Here is a 19,870-nt window from a genome sequence, read left to right on the forward strand (position 1 = left end):
CCAAACAAACCAACAGAGAATAGCCTTTTCCTGTTTGCAACTAAACATGAAGCTACAGTAAAAGGTGTCATAGGCTGTAATGAAAATGTTATACAAACTTATAAAAACCACATTTTAAAATTGAGGTTTAAGTGTTAAGCCAGAAACTCGTATTTTCAATGCTTTTCTGTTCGGCATTATCATGTCCAGGTTCCCTTTTCAGGGACCATTCAGATTTTAAGTTCATCTTTGTCTTCTGGCACAGACAAGACTTCTGTGCAATGAAATGTTCCATAATTTTGCAGACCAGGATGGCCCTGTCCAAATCTTTTCTCTGCCTTACAGAACATTTTAGTTAGCGGAGATATTTTGCCATTTTCCTTGCAACCAATCAGTATTATTATACTTCAAATATAATTCAACTTGAATTTTTTCTAGATTACTTCTAAGTGCCCAAACAGTGCTTGACTCAGAAAAAGAAACAAGATCAGGAAAACATAAACTACCATCTGCATAAATTTATTTTGATAATACCAAACACCAAGCTTACAAGATACCATTAAACATAAAACACCAAAAACACAGCTAAGAAAAAGTAAGCATGCTGAGGGACTACCATGTACTCTGCCATGAAGCCAACTCTAGAGAGCTGTAGAGAAATAACGGAATACAGAGCCAGATGGCAGATGGTAGTGGGAAGTGAAAGGTGTGGAATTTGTAGTTTGAGAACAGTGAAACACTGAAATTTCATTAATAGAGTACTTTTTAAGCCATCACATTCTTGCAACCTGTTTCAAGTAGGAGTTTCAATTAAATGGCATTGTATGTGGGTAGTGGGTAACTCAGACTTGGGCAAGGACATAGATGGTGTCTTTTTGTATTTGTATTTTTCTTAGAATTTAAATACTAAAGATTAAACCCCAGGACCTTGTACATACTAGGCAAGCACTCTACTATTAGATCACAAATTCTCTAGCTGTCTTTCTCTTCCAGAAACATGGCCACAGCTCACAGCAGTGCAGTCTCTGATCAGATCTGGTAAGAAAGCATGCTGTGAGCTCTTCTACTCCTTCCAGCTAGAAGCCAAGTGTACATCCTACCAAGTGCCTGCCTTCAAGCTTCAGTATGAAGCTTTTCTACCCTGTAAAAAAAAAAAAAAAAAAAAAAAGAAAAAAAAAGAAAAAAGAATCTGAAAGAATCAGCCTTCCCCTGCCCCCACTCCACCCCCACTCCCATTCTCTCTGGATTTGAAGTGAAGGTTCTCTCACATCCCTCCTCACTTGTGAGAACCCAGTCATGTTCTACAGCAGAGTACTTATAGCTCCGATAACAGCTTTCTCAGGATCTGAAGAAAAGTCCTCTTCCATGCTTCCTATGGTCTGATATCTTTTCTTGTCTAATTTTCTTTTACTTTAAGGCTTGATAATGCCTCCTTGACAACCCATGGTCATGGGGGTGAGAATCCTTCTCTACTGATAAAGCCCCTTTCTGAAGGAAAATTCTGTGCCAGCTCCTTTCTGCAAATCTACTCTTTTAAGTAACATCTATCACTGAGTGACACTCCTATCAAACAGAGGATTTTCTTTTTTTCTTTTTGGTTTATTTGAGACCAGGGTTTCTCTGTGTAAGCCTGGCTTGTCCTGGAACTCACTTTGTAGACCAGGCTGGCCTGGAACTCAGAAATCCGCCTGCCTTTGCCTCCCAAATGCTGGGATTAAAGGCGTGCGCCACCACTGCCAGATGATATTCTTAACAAAAAATTTAAAAAGAACATTTAGCAGAACAAAGCTAACTGGGGGTGGGGGTGGGGCGGGCGGGGGGAGGAAGCAGCAGTTCTCATGGAGATATGATACCAAAGTCTGATAATATGGGCACTAGAGTTGAAAGTTAAGGGATTTTTACAAGTCTGTTTCTTTTCTATACAGATGGGGGATGAATGGCTCTGTACCTTGGTTTACCTAAGAGTGAGTTAAGACAAATGCCTAGAGAGATGACACTGTAGTTAAGAGCATATATTGCTCTTCCAGAGAACCTGAATTTGGTTCCAAGCACCTAAGTTGCTTGGAACAAGTAAGTCAAGGTCAAGGGGATCTAATGCCCATTTCTGCCTTACAGGAGTACTACACTCAAGTGCATAACCCATACACAGGGACACATTTTGTTTTTTTAAACAAATCAAAAAATTTTTAAAGGGACAAATGTTTTTGTTCAAGAGCTATTGCTTTACAAGTGTCCAGCTGTTAGATAAGACTAAAGTTAATTTTAAAAAAAGGATCTAGAAAGACGCACTTCATATTCTCTTGAACATTCTTGGAAGATACGTTGAAACTTCACTTGAGCATCTTTTTTTTCTGTTTTAAAGAGTAGCATTTTTTATTATAATTGATTTATTTACTGTGAGTATGTGCATGCATGCATGAGCATAAGTAGAGGTCATAGGGCAACTTGCAGGAGTAACTTCTTTCCTTTTTTTAAAATTTATTTTTATTGGATATTATATTAATTTTCAGATTTTATCCCCTTACCCTCTTTCCCCCCACCAGCCAGGAACCTCCTATCTCAACCCCCCTCCTCATGCTTCTATGAGGATATGCCCCTACCTATCTCCCCACTCCCACCTCCCCATCCTCAAATTCCCCCCACTAGGTGTTTATCCTTCATGGGACTAAGAATCTCCTCTCCCACCTATGCCAGACAAAGCCATCCTCCCCTTCATGTACAGATGGAGTCATGGGTCCCTCCCTATGTGCTCCCAGGCTGGTGGTTTAGACCCTGGGGAGCTCTGGTTGGTTGGTATTGTTGCTCTCCTCATGGGGCCACAAACCCTTTCAGCTCCTTCAGTCTTCTCTAACTCCTCCAGTGGGAAACCATTGATCAGATCAGTGGTTAGCTGTGAGCATCTGAATGTGTCAGACTCTGGCAGACCTCTAAGGAGACAGCTATATCAGGCTCTTGTCAGCATGCACTTCCTGCCATCCAATCAGTGTCTACCTTTGGTGACTGTACCTGGGATGGATACCCAGGTGAAATGGTCTTCATACAGCCCCTCCTTCAGTTTCTGTCCCACACTTTGTTTCCATATTTGCCCCCTTGAGTATTTTTGTTACTCCTTCTAAGTAGGACTGAGGCATCCACACTTGGTTTTCCTTCTTCATGAGCTTCATGTAGTCTGTGAGTTGAGTCTTGGCTATTCCAAGCTTTTGGGCTAACATCCACTTATCAGTGAGTAAATACCATGTGTGTTCTTTTGTGATTGGGTTAACTCACTCAGGATGATAATTTCTAGTTCCATCCATTTACCTAAGAATTTCTTGAATTCATTATTTTTAATAGCTAAGTAGTACTCTATTGTGTAAATATATGACATTTTTTGTATCCATTCCTCTGTTGAAGGACATCTGGGTTCATTTGAGCATCTTAATGAATACTTTGAGCTAAAATTTAAGACAATCTGATAAAAACATTCATACTGGAACCTTACATGTAATCTTTTTAAACAGTGGTAAATGCTTTATTCTTTAAGTCCAAAGGCTTTTGTTTTTAAACCAAAAAAAAAAAAAAAAAAAAAAAAAAAAAATTCAGAAGGCGGTAGTGCCTAAGAGTATAGCCTCATATTTGGCTTCACAGTGTTTCTAGCATAGTACTACACCTAACTCTCCAAAGTAAAATATTTGCATCATTTCACAAGACTGCTTGTATAGTTAAATGTTAAGTGTTCACACTCAAAATACTTCAAAAACTGGAATACTTACAATCATACAATTTAACAGCTGCTGGTTCAGTTATCAGCAATATTCATGTCTGACAATAAAGTTTATTCATAGCTTTAGCAAGTATTCCTCTAGAGGTAGCCCTGGGTCCAGTACTAATGTTTAACCTTTCTTACCTCTTTCTATTCTATAAGCTCTTTTACACACATATATACATGCACATATTTTTTTCTAAATATTTCTTATGCTATACATGGTTTCTTTTTAAAATCTTACATTTTTGAGGTCTACTTTATTATTCTGTTCTAGTATCTTTTAGCAGATACTCCTTTAATCATTCCACACACATTTTAAAATTATCGTTTAAGTTTATTCCATTTAAGGCATAAAATATAAGAATCCCCTTCTACTTTTATCTTTGTTGGCCTATTTTGCTTTGTTTTATGGCATGTCATGTGCATTAATCATCAACTTGATATAATCTAGAATCATTTTGGAAAAGAGTTTCAATGAGGGACTATCTATATCAGGTTGACCTGTGAGAATGTCTACAGAGGGCTATCTTGATTCTGCTGAGGTCAGAAGACCTGACCAGAGAACTCTGGACTGTGCTAAGGGTAGAGAAAGGAAGCCGAGCACAGGCATGCATCTGTTAACTCACTGTTCTTTGCTTTTGACTATAGATGAAATCTGACTAGCTGTTTCAAGTTCCTGCTGCACTGACTTCCCCACAATGATGAGCTTCAACACTGGAATTGTGAGGGAATTGTAAGTCGCTTTTGTCAAGATAAAATGCTTCTATTTCTAGGCAACTGCCTTAAAAGTTAGCTGAAAGTTAAGGGTCTAATAATTGCTACCTTAACTGGACTTTCTTAAAAGATCCTTATCTTACACTTCTGCATTTTGGGTTTAGCACTACCACCACAATTTTCTTCTGCTTTAAATTTCTGAGTAACTCATTTTGTTTCTAGAATTTCAGTGTCTATTATCTTTTTACTTGTTTACTCTGTAAATTCACTAAAACTTACCACTGTCTTACTGGGTAATTTATAAATCTCAATGCACACTTTCTTCTTTTTTTAGTTGTAGAGATTCTATTTAACACATTTTGGAGGTGCAACCTGAAGAAGCTATAATCAGTGCAGGATCTCAGACACTCAATAGATACCAGTTGTATACAACCCATCCTTGAGTATGCAGCAAAGCACTGACTTGAATAAATAATATGTTCACTACTGCTGCATTCTTTCTGTTACAACTATTAGGGCTTTGCTTCTTGCCTAAAAAAGGCAATCATATCTATCTTAGAAATAGAACATCCCAGTGAAATCAAGTGCCTACAATTTGTCAGTACATCTTTGCTTACTGTCTCTCTTAGCAAGGCATACATTCCCAATTCTTCTGAGAGAAATGTACAGTGACAACACTCCATTTGATTGTTTTAGAATCAATCTTCCTCAGTATTCCTTTGTGAAACACAGAAGCAGAGAAACCACAGCTCTATGAGTTTTAGATGCAACATTATCTATAGTTCTTCTACAATGTACTTACTTTTGAGAGGCAAAATATACTAACCTCACCAATTACTAAAGAAATGGAATAGATAACTAAGAGTTACTGTTATTTTGACTTTCTTTGTTAAATTCCTTACAGTATTTCTACAGACGAGAATGGATAGATTTGTTGGTTATAAATACAGTAAAAAAAAAAGGCAAACAGGAAGTTTTTTACACACACACACACCACACATACACAATATGTATGTATACATTAAAGTACGACTAGTCAGAACTGAGATGGGCTGTAAATCTAAACTAAGTATGAAAAAAAGAGTGCAACAAAACTCAGTACAATATTAAAACATTACTTAAATGCCAAAATAATATTTATTATTATTATTATAATTTATTATTATTATAATGTTAAATAAAATATATCACCAAAGTTGATTTTATTTTTCCTTTCAGATGACTACTGAAAAACTTGAATTAGGTATGTAGCTCACATTAAATGTCTACTAGTCAGCCCAGAAACACAAAATGTATCTGAGTTCTTACCTAAACCAACCACTAATATTGTAGCTCTAGTTATTTACTACCACTAGGCCTCAGGTCAGAAGGCCTTACATCTAAGAAACTGCCCTAGACATCCTACTAAGACAACATCACACTCTACCATGAGGACCTAACAAATCAGCACTGGGCCAAGCCAAATTTAAATTTAATCTAATAGGATGTGCAAAGATTCTTTCAGTCTCTAATGATTCCCAGAACCCTCTTTTTATTATTAGAATCACTGAAAAAAACAAAACAAAACAAAACAAAAACCAAAAATAACCCAACAACAAAAAACATATTTAATTTGGAATTTTCTGTTCAGCTTTGAAAATGAAGAAGTCGGTAAGTACACTCCCTATTTAACTTTCTATTTCACTAAGGTTACACAGGACAAAAGTTTTAACAATGCAAAAGCAACCCTACTTTTATTCATAAATTTTACTTATAGACAACTTCTACAATTATAATTAAAAAAAAAAAAAGTCAGTCCTTTCACAAGTGTAAGCTGTTGTTTCGAAAACCTTCTTTAAACCCAGGCATGAGCCTGTAACCCAACTCTCAGGAGGTTGAAGTAGGAAGATTGAAATTTTCAAGTTAGCCTAGGTTACAGGGCAACATTCTGTTTCACAAAAACAAAACTCCATAAACCTTTCCCTTAACTAAGGCAAGCATTTTATATCATATGGATTCAACTGGATAAAACATTAATCAGGCTGACGAATGTGACAACATATTAAGCATACTTTGCTAAAAATCTTATAATTGAGTTTCACAGTTAAATTAAAAGATACATGATTTTCTAGAGCAGTGTTTCTCAACCTTCCTACTACTGTGATCCTTTATTATAGTTTCTCATGTTGTGGTGACCCCAACTATACCATTTTCATTGCTACTTCATAACTGTTACTTTTGCTAGTGTTATGAATCTTAATGTAAATATGTGTGTTTTCTGATGGCCTTAGGAGACTCCTGTGAAAGATTGTTTGATCTAGAGGATAAGCAGAGGGTATTTTGCAGAATCAAAAAGTCTATATGCACATTACCCAGCCTAAGGTATTACCTGGTAGATATCAGATAAACTGCTGCTCCCAGAGTCACTGGCAATGCTACAGCCAGACTGACTAGAAGACACATGAGTCACCTGTGGATGAGGGCTGTCTGTGAGGTGCATCTTGGTAAGATCAGCTGGAAGCTGAAAGAGAAAAGAACTTGAGTTATTATGAATGCCAAACTTTGCTTATTAGAGAGTTCTTGACATAATGTAATTTTAAAAACAATAAATAGCTTTAAATGTCAAGAATGGAAAACACAAATACATACACACTGGTAGTGTTTCTAAATAAAATTAATAGTAATGTTTGAGATTACAGATGAGCACCTGCAGGCAGTAAGACTTAAGGTTTACATAATGACTATACAAGATTTTAAAATGTTCACAACCTTTGTTGTTCATAACATTGTATTGTGCTGTAGCTAGTTCCTGAAAAACTTATATTAATAAAACAATTATTCAATGAATGCCTCTGTTAAGTGCAGGGATTCAAGAAGAATAGAAAAGACATAGCAAAATGGCTCAGTGGGTAAAGGTGTAACGGTCTACAAGCAAGATAACAGGACACGGCTCCCTGGACCCACAGAGTGGAGAAAACCAACTCTTACAAGTTGTCCTTTATCTTCACATGCTCATCATAGTAGTCCAAGTACACACACAAATAAATAAAATTCAATTAAAAATAAAAAGCAGCCGGGCAGTGGTGGCGCACGCCTTTAATCCCAGCACTTGGGAGGCAGAGGCAGGCAGATTTCTGAGTTCGAGGCCAGCCTGGTCTACAGAGTGAGTTCCAGGACAGCCAGGACTACACAGAGAAACCATGTCTCGAAAAACCAAAAAAAAAAAAAAAAAAGCAAATGATTATCTTTAATATATGACTAATCTTATCAAGAATGCAGACTATACAATGTATCTCATACTATGAAATAAAACAGGTATCTCATAAGCGATATTATAGAAGTTAAGACAAGAAATAATTTGCTATGCTCCAAAGCAGTTAATGTTTAAAGTAAGAGATAATAAGATCATTTACTACCACTCCATATAACTTCCCTTCAATTTGCTATTCAGGACCATTAAGTAAACCTAAAATTTGAGGTAAGTTTCCTTGTTGCATATACTCAATGTATTCTACATATATTTTAAAGAAAAAATGACCCAAGTTTGAGTTCCACTATCTTAAGAATACAGACTAAAAAAAATTGCAGACTAATTATACCATGAACTGCTGCTGGTGGGTTAACATTGCTAAAAGAAAACACACAATACAGTAACAAAATGTGCAAGGAAAAATGAACCAGAAATAGAAGGACTAATGTATTTAATATATCTAACTCTACGGGGAACCAAAATGTTAAAATTTACAGAAACAAAGAATAAAATGGTGGGTACTAGAGGCTGAGAGTTGGGGAACTGTAGAAAGTTTCAGTTATACAAAATGAATGAACTTCAGTCACAGATTACACAGCACAAGTATCAATCATTGTAAAAATGTATTATAGATTTTCAAAAACTAAGAATAGATTTTCAATGTTCTAGCCATGAAGAAATACTTTATATGATGAGCAGGCTAACTAGCCCTGATTTGGTCATTTCACAGTATGTATACATATCAAAACCTCATCACAAACACAATTATTTTTCAGTAAAAGAAAACTTAAAGGTGAAAATAACAGTGGAAGATGAAGTCACACTCATGTTGTGAAATAGTGCAATTCTCCAACAAAAATATAAAAATGTGAACATAGTTAAAAAAATGTCACCTAGAGTGTGCATACATAGAACATAATCCAAAATTATAGAATATGCATTCTTTAAGGCAGACATCAAATATTTGTAAGAATCAGACAAGGCTGAAAAAAACAATTAAAATCATACAGAGAACATTCAGTAATCATGTGCAAAGGCAGAAATAAGTAACAAAAAATAGAAATGATCACGTATTGGGGAATTATAAAATAACCTCTGAACAACCCATAAATTAATACTATCACATTACAAACAAGACAATATCTGAACCAAATAAATGCTGCATATTAGGAGATTAAAGTCATCATTTAGATGTGTGTGGTAGCACACATCTGTCTTCCTAGAACACAGGAGGTGGAGGGAGACAGGAGGATCAAGAGAGGCAGAGATAGGCAGATCCTTAGAGCCAACTGGCTAGTCAGCTAGCCTATCCAAAACAGCCAAGGTAGGGTTCAGTAAGAGACACTATATCAAGAGAGTAAGGTAGAAAACAACAAAGGAATACACTAGATATTTTGCTCTGATCTCAATGTGCATGAATGGTACCCTCCTGCACCCCCTAAACATACACTACATCTCTCTCTCTTTCTCTCTCTCTCCCTCTCCCTCTCTCTCTCTCTTGCACGCACGTTTGCTACACAAAGGAAGACAGATCAAGGAGGTGTCTGTCACCTATGACAGTAATGTAATCAACCAAAGCCAGAGACCAAGGCTGTACTAAGCCTGGTAATACTTTACAGTGTACTGAGGAATCTTAAGCCCCACCAATCTCTGAAAATCAGTGATTTTTATTCTTACTCTACTTATGAGGGACTGAGGCAGCACAACTGAGCAGAATATACAGTTTCATATTCAAACAAACTGTGGAACATGGCTTCAAAATTGGGTTGCGTGATTTTAGCATCCCATGATGCCTAGCATTTTATGCTAGGAACACAGGTGGTGACACAAAGATGAAGTCACAGGATGATATGAAGACTATACACAGAAATCTTCAGAACCTCTTTAAGACAAGAGAATGGATATGAGGAGACAGTGACTGCAGTTAACACTTGCATGTCCCTTAGGTGGATCATTTGTGAACCATAGCAAATGCATTCTATATGGCTTTACATAGATTTTCTTATCTGAGAATGAGACCAAATGAGGTAAATGTTTCATGACACTAAGCTGAAGTTTCTGTTTACTTTGTAAGAATCAAAATTGAAAATTTTTATTCCTTTTCTTCATGACCAAGTTTGAATTAATAGCTGACCTTTCGCCAGCAAACTCTATTTACCCCTCACCCTTCTAATCCAGTAAGCTCTGCAGAATGTCTTGTCTGTCAGACTCTGTCATGTATATTCTATATCTGGACTTATGTGGTCTGCTGAAGATCATGTGTTTATAAAGACTATTGCCAAAATTACATTTGGGAAGAAAAATGTCCTGAATACAAACATTACAGAAGTGTAATGCTTGTTGCTGGCTGAATAAACTGAGGACTTAAGGTCTCCATAGGAACAACAACCTTTTGAGGGAAACTGCCTAAAGGCTCAGATATCTGGACTCCTTTGTTGTATGGCTTTACCATTTACCTAAACATGGGAGACATCACTTAGGTTAAGATAGTAGAAAAAACACTAAAACTGACTATTAATCTTTCTAGCAACCAGAAAAACAAATACCTATTTTCTTCTCCACCCCCGCCCCCAAAGTCTAAGTAAGAAAGCAAGTTGTGTATTTACATGATAGTCTATGAAATATCATTTTGGCTTTCACCTGTGTTCCCTGGCTCATAATTCCCTCCCAGAGGTAGGTCATAGAAACCAGGCTTTTCTCTTCCACAAGGCAGGTTACAAAATTAATCTTCCTGTACCTTTTTGCCTTGAAGCTGACTATAAATTCTGACACCCTGTCTGATACTAGATAGTAAGACTCCCACAAGGGGTTCTGCTCTCTACTGAGGACAGACTTAGGCTAGCTAGGTCTCCCTTTCCAGTCTTTGAGAAGTAGATCTGACTTTTTCTGCACAATCTTATTTCTATGTGGTTGTCTCAACTTCAATCATGCCCATGAAATGAGGTCTCTATAAAAACTTCAAAGCAGTGCCAGGTGCAGTGGCTCATGACTAGTGCCTCACCTAGGAGGCAGAGGCAGGTAAATCTCTGAGTTTGAGGCTAGCTTGGTTACAAAGCGAGTTCCAGGAGAACTCGGGGCTACACAGAGAAACTATCTAGTCAAAACAAAACAAAACAAAACAAAAACCTCAAAAGCATGTGTTTCAAAAGTTTCAATATAGCTGAACACAGGAAAGACCCAGGAGGATGTCAGGGGAAGTCATGGAAGTTCTATGTTTCTTGGCCTATGCATCTCTCAAGCTGTATAGCCTTTTGTAATATCCTTCTTAACTAAATAATAAATCTATCTCTTTGAGTTCTGTGAGCTACTGAGGCAAAGCAAGTAAACGCTAACAGTGGGATATGAGAACTCTGAATTATAGTTGATTGGGTAGGGAAAAGGGTAAAATAATCTGGGGCTTACAAGGCATGATACAGTCCTAGGACCTGAAGCCTCAGCCCAAGATCTGTGCTATCTGCAGATGGATAGTGTCAAGAGACACTCAAAAGGCCCACAGTATGGAGTGATTTCTTGCTTGGTCTATGGGGGAAACCCTAACGTTGTGGCTATTTTATCACATTGTGAATCCCAAGATTATTTTATTTACTGAAAATACCTGTTTCTAGTTGTGGTATGACTTGGCACTTAGCACACACCTCTATTAATCCCTCTGGCTGGAATACAGACAAGTCCTTAGTACACACATTTATTTAATTAAACAATGAACGTAAAGTTAATTTGTAGAAGAAAGCATCCAAGTTTAAAAGTGATGTCACTCTGAATGGCAAAGTGACCAATCAGAGAAAGATCTGACAGACAGGATATGCCCAACTCTCAAGAAAACAGACAGGAAAAAGAGTCTACTTAAGACAGCACCACAGAAAAGAAAGAGGGGGAAGGAATAGGCAGTTTTGCTGGTACAGTTATAGAGAGACAGGTTGCAGAGAACAAGCTAACACAGGTAAAGACATAACAAGCCAGAAAATGAGGAGGACCCAGAAGACTAGGACAGATTGCTAGAGTTAGTATGAGGTCAAACAGAGCAAATCAGAACAGGCAGAGAAGCAAGACTGAATCAGTCAGCTTGGAGAAGAGTTTGAGCCAGAACAGCTGAGTTGAATCAGCCAGCTACCGATCAGAAAGAACTAGAAAGAGTGAGCTAATACATTTGGCAGCAAGTCTCGGAGGCTGAAAATATTCTAAGACTAGGTAAGACTGTACAGAGGCTTCCAGGGCTAGGTCTATGTTAGGTGTAATTCTCAGAGAGGACAACTACAACAGATAAATACAAGTTACTTTTGCACCCTTCTTCTGACATCTGACTTTTAATTAGTTTCAATATCTTTAGAATAGCCAAGACCAAGGAAGAAAAAAAAATGTTACTCTCATAAGCTGTTCAGAGTATAACTGGTACAGCCATTTTGGAGAATAATTTGGGGAAAATAACTGTTATATAAATAGAAGAAAACATTTAAAATATATAAACCATGCTGTTGAGACAACTCAGTAAGTAAAGGTAATTGCTGCCAAGCCTGATGATCTGAGTTCCATCTCCAGGATCCATATGATACAAGTTATTCTCTAACTTTCATCCATACACTGTGGTATATCTGTGTCACCCCCAACACACATAATAAATAAAAAAATAATAAAATTAAAAGCATAGCTTTATGGTTCTTGGATTATCTACCATAAAGCAAACAGGTACACAAAGAAAAATGCATTACAAACTATCTGACACTCTGTGGAGAAAAATAAACAACCAGAATGAGAGTAATCATTACCAGCCTATTTTGGAATGGACTTGCTTCTCAGTATCCATGGTGGACTGATTCCTGGACCATCCCTGCAAACACTAGAATTGAGCTCTAGTCTCCTCCAAAGTAAGGGGAAATTGTTGCATCTACATATAACCCATTCACATTTCCTATGTATTTTTTAAAGATTTTGTGTGTGTGTTTTGCCTGCAATCATCTTATGTGTACCATATGTAAGCTTAGTACCTATAGAACAGAACAAAGTCGCAGGACCTTTGGAACTAGAGCTATGAATGTCATGTGAGACACCATGTAGGTACTGGGAACTGGCATGCATCGTCTGCAAGAGCAGTAAGTGCACTTAATCATTAAGCTATCCTTCTAACCTCTTTCCACTGTATTCTGAATCACTTTTAGATGATTTACAAGATCTAACACAACATAATGCTATGCAAAGGCTGTTAATGGCATGTAAAATTGTATAGGAATGATACCTAGGAGGAAAACAAATTCAATGCCATTTGTTTAATGTATTTTTGCTCCATGGTTGGTTGAATACATGTGTACAGAGCTCACACATGCTAAGGTCCAATTGTATTATTCAGAATTTAAAGGTCTGAGGTAGATTTGTACATTTAAACCTCAATATATCTCTCAAAAATTTTCAACTAAAAAATAAGCTTCAGGATGAATATAATATAAAAGGTGCCACAAATGTTTAAAGTATAAGAATTACATACGTGTGTGTGTGTGTGTGTGTGTGTGTGTGTGTATGTATTCATTCTCTGAGTACATAAACAACTTGGTTTAGGGGGAAAGATCTAGAAGTAGAAAAGCAATATTGCTGTTTTCTAGAAAAAGAAAAAGTCTAGGACTGGTGACTCAAAATGAATTTTAGCCAATTTGAAATATATAGATGAACTTATGAGAAAGTATTTGTTTTATCAAAGCAGAATCTTTGCATGCTACAGGAGCTTGGAATCCAAATCCTGTTTTGAGTCTCTTGAGTGTGTCAGTATTACAAGGTCTGTCATACTTGATTCTCTATTTCTATAAATAATTTGAAAACCTTTCACACTAAAACTGAATATGTAATGTATGTAATACAAATGTATGTTTTATATACATATACATGCAACGTGGGACATATTCTTTAATTTGTCACCTTTAGTAAGTTTTGCTAACATAGGATACACATTCCAGAGTTTTGATTTTTATGTGGGCTCTTGAGATTGAGCTTGTGCTCTCATGTTTGCTGAGCAAGCATTTACTGACTGTGGTGGTCTGACTAAAATGGCCCTCACAGGCTCAGATATTTGAATACTTAGTCACCAGGGACTGGCACTATTTGAAAGGCTCAGGAGTACTAGAAGGCTTGGTTTTGTTAGAAGTAATGTGTTACTAGGGGTGGATTTTGAAGTTTCAAAAGCCTCGGTAAGACCAGTCTCTTGTCTATGGATCAGGACATAGCTCTCAGCTACTGCTGCAGTGCCTGCCTGCATGATGTTATGCTCCCCGCCATGATGATAATGGACCAAGCTTCTGAAACTGTGAACAGGCCCCAATTAAATGATTTCTTTTATAACAGTGGCCTTAGTCATGTGTCTTTTCATAGCAACAGACCAGTGACTAAGACACTGACTGAGTGATCTAATCCTAAGTCCTCCACATTCTGCTTTTTTACAACGATGAAAAGATTAGTGAATTTCAACATGGGTTTTTATTATAATGTCTTATGGGGATAACTAATACACATGATATTTATAGTACTGTTGTGAATAAATATTAACATACAAGCCAAAAAAAGAGTTGAAAGTGCTTTGAAACAATACAGCATCAAAATAATTAAAATAAAGCTTGTATAAAAAGCTTACAGGGAATAAAATATTTCTATGTTTTTACTCTATTGGTTACAATGTAGAATTTCTGGTTCTTGGTATTTTATAATGTTCCCCGCTTTACCCATCAAACAAAAGCTTGGTATATTGATGTATACCCTGCATAGTCTGTTCATTAAATATCTGTAGAATAAATGAATGACTGCAACTGGCTTCTCAACACTGCTGTTCAAGTTTTTGTGGATTTCTGAACAAATGAAACTCTATAGTTCAGTTTTATCCAGTCTCACCCAATTCCCTTCCACATGCAGTTTTACATTTTAATAGTGCCACCATTACTGTCAGCAGTGCTGGGGCTCCACAGGCATAGCTCAAGTCTGTGTTCCACATAGCATAGACTCTGCGAAGCTGTATACTATTTTAGGTAACACAACTTATGAATATTGAAAATTAAATAAATGGAAAATGATTATATTCTTTATGTCCTTCAACTCTTAATAGCACAAGAAGTCCCTCAATACAGAAATCTATTTTTACATATTGTTCTCTAAATTTATTTTCCCCAATATGCTATTGACATATTACCAGTATAAGAAATTTATGTTTGCTTTGAAATAATCTGATATAGTCAACAATTCCATGTTTGAAATGCTATCACAGGCCAACTAGTGTTAGTCAAGACACAGCCATGAAGAACACCTACAGCTTAGCAGATGGGGAGGAATATCAATCTGAATTGACGCAAATTTAGGCAACACAGCCAGAGTACTATTGCAGGCTAGTTCTATCTTACTTCAAGAATAACCTGCCACAATTAAGAATTTTTAACAAGAGAAAATATCTAAAAAGTTTGCTATCTGGAATGTTGGACCCTCACAACCCACATTCAAGAACTGTTACATTTGAGAAAGACATTCAAAAGGAGCCAAAGTTTGAGACAATACAGGCTGCATGAAGTTTAAAATTGTGTACCTCTCCAAAGGATAGCAATTCTTCAAAAAAACAAAACAAAACAAAACAAAACAAAACAAAAACCTAAACTGCATTGTTAAAGCTTCCTTTTCAAGATACTAACGACTTGATTATAGCAACACTTCCTCAGAAGTCACTTACTTGCTTGTTAAAAATGAACAGAGGGCCTGGGGGCAGACCATTCTTGTTTATGCAGTAGTTGCTAAGTTTCCATGCACACTGCTTTTAGGAAGACATTTTAGAGCTCGATGCTAATTAGTGTACAGACACATTGCTAGTCTGCCTTGCAGTCTAACTTCCCATTGCAGACAGGAATTTCTACTGCACAACCAATACCAGGCACAACCAAATTCAAGTCCTGGGGTTTAAGATTAAGAAATTATTAAAACATTAGAATAACAAGATGTAATTTTGAGAGGAATGTTTGAGGTAAATCATTAGGATAATCAATCAATATTTTGATAAACATATCAGATAACAATAACAAAGACCTAGAAATGTATTACACAAAATAGTAAATCTAGTTACATATGTGCAGTGTGTGCTTAGGCCTGCCTGTGATGTGTTCTAATGGTAAAATGATATTAAATTTATAATATTGAGCACAAAAGGTAAAACAGTTCATTACTAATTATTATATTTTAATTATACAGTGAAATGATACTTTGGATAGACTATCACTTAAAAATGATTAAAATTAATCTAACTTAATTTTCACACTATATTTCTGTTAAGTGGCATTGAGCCCAGAGATAGGGCATTCCTGAGTGTTTACAACTCCTGTCTTAAAAGTGAACTTCTGAAAATTTTTAAGTGAGGAAGTGATTGTAAGAGATTTTGGGTTCTTAAAATTTATTCTAAAAACATTTAAGATGAAAAGAAAGTCATAGAGATGAGCTCAACTTGGGGTTTAAGAAGGTGGAGGCATTTTCGAAGCCACCAAAATTACAAGGGCCCTTCAGGAGAGAGAGAGAGAGAGAGAGAGAGAGAGAGAGAGAGAGAGAGAGAGAGAGAACTAAAAATAGATTATAAGATCTCAAGAGCAGTCCTCAGACAGAACCTGACCCTTTCTAAGTATCTCAGTGGCCTTTGGTGGAGATCACAGCACTGTTTCTGAGGCATGGCAAACTCAATTTCTACTCATTTTCCAAAAAGTGAAATTTAGAGAAGTGAAGTAAGGTAAAGGCCAGGTATGACTGACAAAGCTAGCTGATTGTTATCTTTCTCCATTGGCTCACAGCTGTGAACAGTAGAAAGAAGAACCAAGAAGCCAAAGTACAATGGCTTCTTCAACACCTCAATCAAAGCAGTCATATCATAGTGAAAAGAGCATCCAGCTAAAAATCTCTGCGTAAAGCCAATCCCTGGAAACCAATGATCCAAAGACAGCAATCTATACAGGGAGAAGAAGAATCACGTCTATAAAATAAAAAACATCACTAAAACAAGTAATTGTGAGCATCACTTCTGAGGCTTAAGAAAATGTAACACAAATGAGTACATTTAAAAATTTAAAACATATCTCTTTGGTTACAAAGAGACAATAAATTAGTGAGTTAGAAAAATCAAACTGAAATAAATATTTAAGGACATTACCGGTGGACAAAAGTGAGAGGTGCTGCAATTTTGTCAAAAACAATTTCTACTAGGTGTGGTAGTACACACCTTGAATCCCAGTTCTTGGGAGGCAGAGGCAGGCATAGTTCTACAAAGCTAGCTTAAGACTAGGCAGGGCTATATAGTAAGACCCTATGCCAAAAACGGAACTCTCCCCCTCCCTTCTTCATACAAATAAAGACAAACAAGGCTTTGTGGCTTGAAAGAGTCCTCAGAGTGCTAAGAAAGGAAAACAAAACATTTTAATGCTTGGTGAATTTCACAGGTATTAAAAAAAAACTAAATAAAGATACAACTATGAACATGACACTAAGTGTAAATTTTTCATATGAACAGAAGACTGTGTATTAACTTCAAGGGCTATACCAAGCTTATTTTATATACAACTAAATAATAAAAAAAAGAATCATTGTTCAAGGCCAGCCTGGTCTACAGAGTAAGTTTCAGCCAGGACTATACAGAGAAACTCTGTCTCGGAAAACAAAAGCAAAAACCAAAATAAATAAATAAATAAATAATAAATAAATAAATAAAAATTAAAAACCCATCAAATGAAAAGTTAAAAGAATAAAACAAATTTAAAAGTTCAATATAGCAAATATTAAAATGAGTATCTACTGTGTTTAAACAAAGAGTTAAATCTTAGTACTGTAAAGGATGAGGAGACAGGAAGGAAACATGTATACTTATAAATAATTTATACAGGAAAGCACTCATCACTCACCATACAATTCTTCTCATAGTTTTTCTGTTACTGTGTGTGGTGTGTGTGTTTTATTAAAAAAAAAAAAAAAAAAAAAACAAAAACAAAAACAAAACCCACAAACAAAAAAAAACAAAAAAACCCTCCTACACCCCATTCTTAATTTTGTTCAGTTTTATCTGGTCTCACCCAATTCCCTTTCACCTGAAGTTTTCAATTCTAGTAGTGTGACTGTCAGCAGTGCTGGAGGCCCACAGGTGGCGTCTGCACTGAAGCAGCCACACTCTTTGTATGTACAGATACAAATTGTGTACCTAGGCCCCTTTCCACCTCTTTATGTCACAGCCAGCTGTTTGCCAAATGGACAGTGCATTTAAATATCCCTTCCACAAGAGCATTCAGGACAGACATGCAATGGGCTAGGCCAAGTAAACAGTACAACACAGTGCTGTCAGAGTATTTTCTCCTTAGTCACCATCAATAGTGAACCTTTGAAACAAAGACATGATGTCAGACCTTCCTATGAAAAGTCTCCAGTGTGCCTAAGTATCAGAGAACCATAAAGAAATCTGAACATACTTAAAAATCACCATCTAAGCATTTTCTAAAACATAAAAGATAGCTTCAAACATTGTAAAAAGCTACTGTAAACAATAAAACTCAATTGTGATAGACTAGTTTTCAATAACTCAGGATTTTGTTGACAGTTATGTTTGCCTTAAAATGACAAGCGTTTTTTTTTTTTGTTTGTTTGTTTGTTTTTTAACCAATTATTATTTTGGAAATACTTTGGAACACTGAATATTTTTACGTAATTAATTTACATTCACTTTTTAAATATTATTCTTTGGGAATGAACACCCAATTTTACAAATAGAACAATTCATTTCTAAGTTATCAGGTAGCACTACATTACCAAGACATGTTATATAAGCCCATGATTAGAACACTACGTTTAAACATACTAGCTCTTTAAGGTAAGAAACAACAGAATGCCTCAAGTTAAGTATGGTCACAAGTAATTTCAAAAACATCACAGCTAAATGATTATAGTGTCTGAGGTATTCATTTCAAAAGTACATTTTAAGTCTGCAGACTATTGAGTCTTTTCAACCCATCTCCTCAGAGGCTGTATTAGACTTTCTCTAAGTTAAATGACAATGAGAGAAGGATTTATAGACTGTTTTATAGTTCTTATTTTTAAAATTTAGAAATTTGCACAATAGAACTAATTTAGATTTCAAGTGCAATTTAAATTTAATGATTAAAGCATATAAAAATAGTAATTACTTACTTTGGAGGCCCATGGCTGAAGACAATTGGCGTAACATCGAACAAGAAAAGCCATTTCCTTGGCTGGAGGGGTAATTTCTCTTTTAATCCAGAGAGAGCCACACTGACAAGTATGTTGACAAAATTCTGCTAAGTTTCTTTTTACAATCCACACACCATTGTTGCTATATAAATGTAGCTCCTCCAACCCTCTTTACAAACAAAATCAGAAGCTTTCAGAAGCAGAATATTGCTCTAAGTATAAGAATTATCCTTAAATGCCACTTTACAAGCAAGTAACATCAAATAAAGATGTTTAGATTTCAGGCTCAGCCCACAGTTACATGCATCCTCAGGCACCTGACATAGATGTACACATTGCAGCAAAGAGACTAATACCGTATCTACCAGTCAAAGCAAGTAGGCAACATGCATGTAATCTGTGTTCCTGGAATCCATGAAACCTTCCTCTGTAATATAGCTGTTTTTCCATCAACTTATTTCATTCTGAAGAACAAACACTGCAGAGTCTTCTATATCAGAGGCAAAGCAAATGCTGTATCCTGAAGTCTACAGTCTCTTCTTTAAATATCCTTAAATGCTAGAGGTTAAAAAACAAACCAAGCAAAACAAAAGACAAAACAAAAAAAACCCCACCATACATACACATCATCCCAACCACAGAGCAAATGAAGACAGGAGACAAATGCGCTAACAGGTTTGTCCTGTATAATATCTTAGAATATGCAGAATTCAAAGCAACCTTCTCTTCTCCCAAGCAGTTTCACAGCTCCACAATACAGCTTCTGATTCCAGGCATTAGTAAGAAAGCACTGATGATCTAAGCCTGCCCTTTCTGGATAACATGTATATACGATGCAGCACAAAAACCACTACATCCTTTGTGAACGCAAGAGTCTGTCAGTGTCTTAATTCCTACTGTCCTTGCCTGCTTCACAGCAGCTCCCTAAGGAGACGCTCCTATTGATTCTATGCCCTGCAGTAAGATGAAATATCTAATAAGAAGGAAAGAGAGTGGGAGGAGAATAGAGCTAAAAGGATGAC

The 19,870-nt window shown here is 36.3% G+C and overlaps 1 protein-coding gene across 10 annotated transcripts in view; it reads right to left on the reverse strand.

Moving 5' to 3' along the window:
• Rapgef6 (Rap guanine nucleotide exchange factor 6) overlaps positions 1–19,870 on the reverse strand; it is a 169,422-nt gene that overhangs the window by 83,456 nt on the left and 66,096 nt on the right. For 7 of the 10 annotated variants that reach the window (XM_034507065.2, XM_076936834.1, XM_034507064.2 and 4 more), the window contains exon 7: positions 6,807–6,938. In XM_034507065.2, the coding sequence (XP_034362956.1) occupies positions 6,807–6,938 (132 nt within the window). Of the gene's footprint in view, positions 1–6,806; positions 6,939–18,827; positions 19,018–19,870 lie in introns of those variants that run through there. The other 3 variants (XM_076936835.1, XM_076936836.1, XM_076936837.1) reach the window with 3 other exon arrangements.

This window comes from Arvicanthis niloticus, chromosome 6, assembly GCF_011762505.2.
Source record: "Arvicanthis niloticus isolate mArvNil1 chromosome 6, mArvNil1.pat.X, whole genome shotgun sequence".
NCBI lineage: Eukaryota > Metazoa > Chordata > Mammalia > Rodentia > Muridae > Arvicanthis > Arvicanthis niloticus.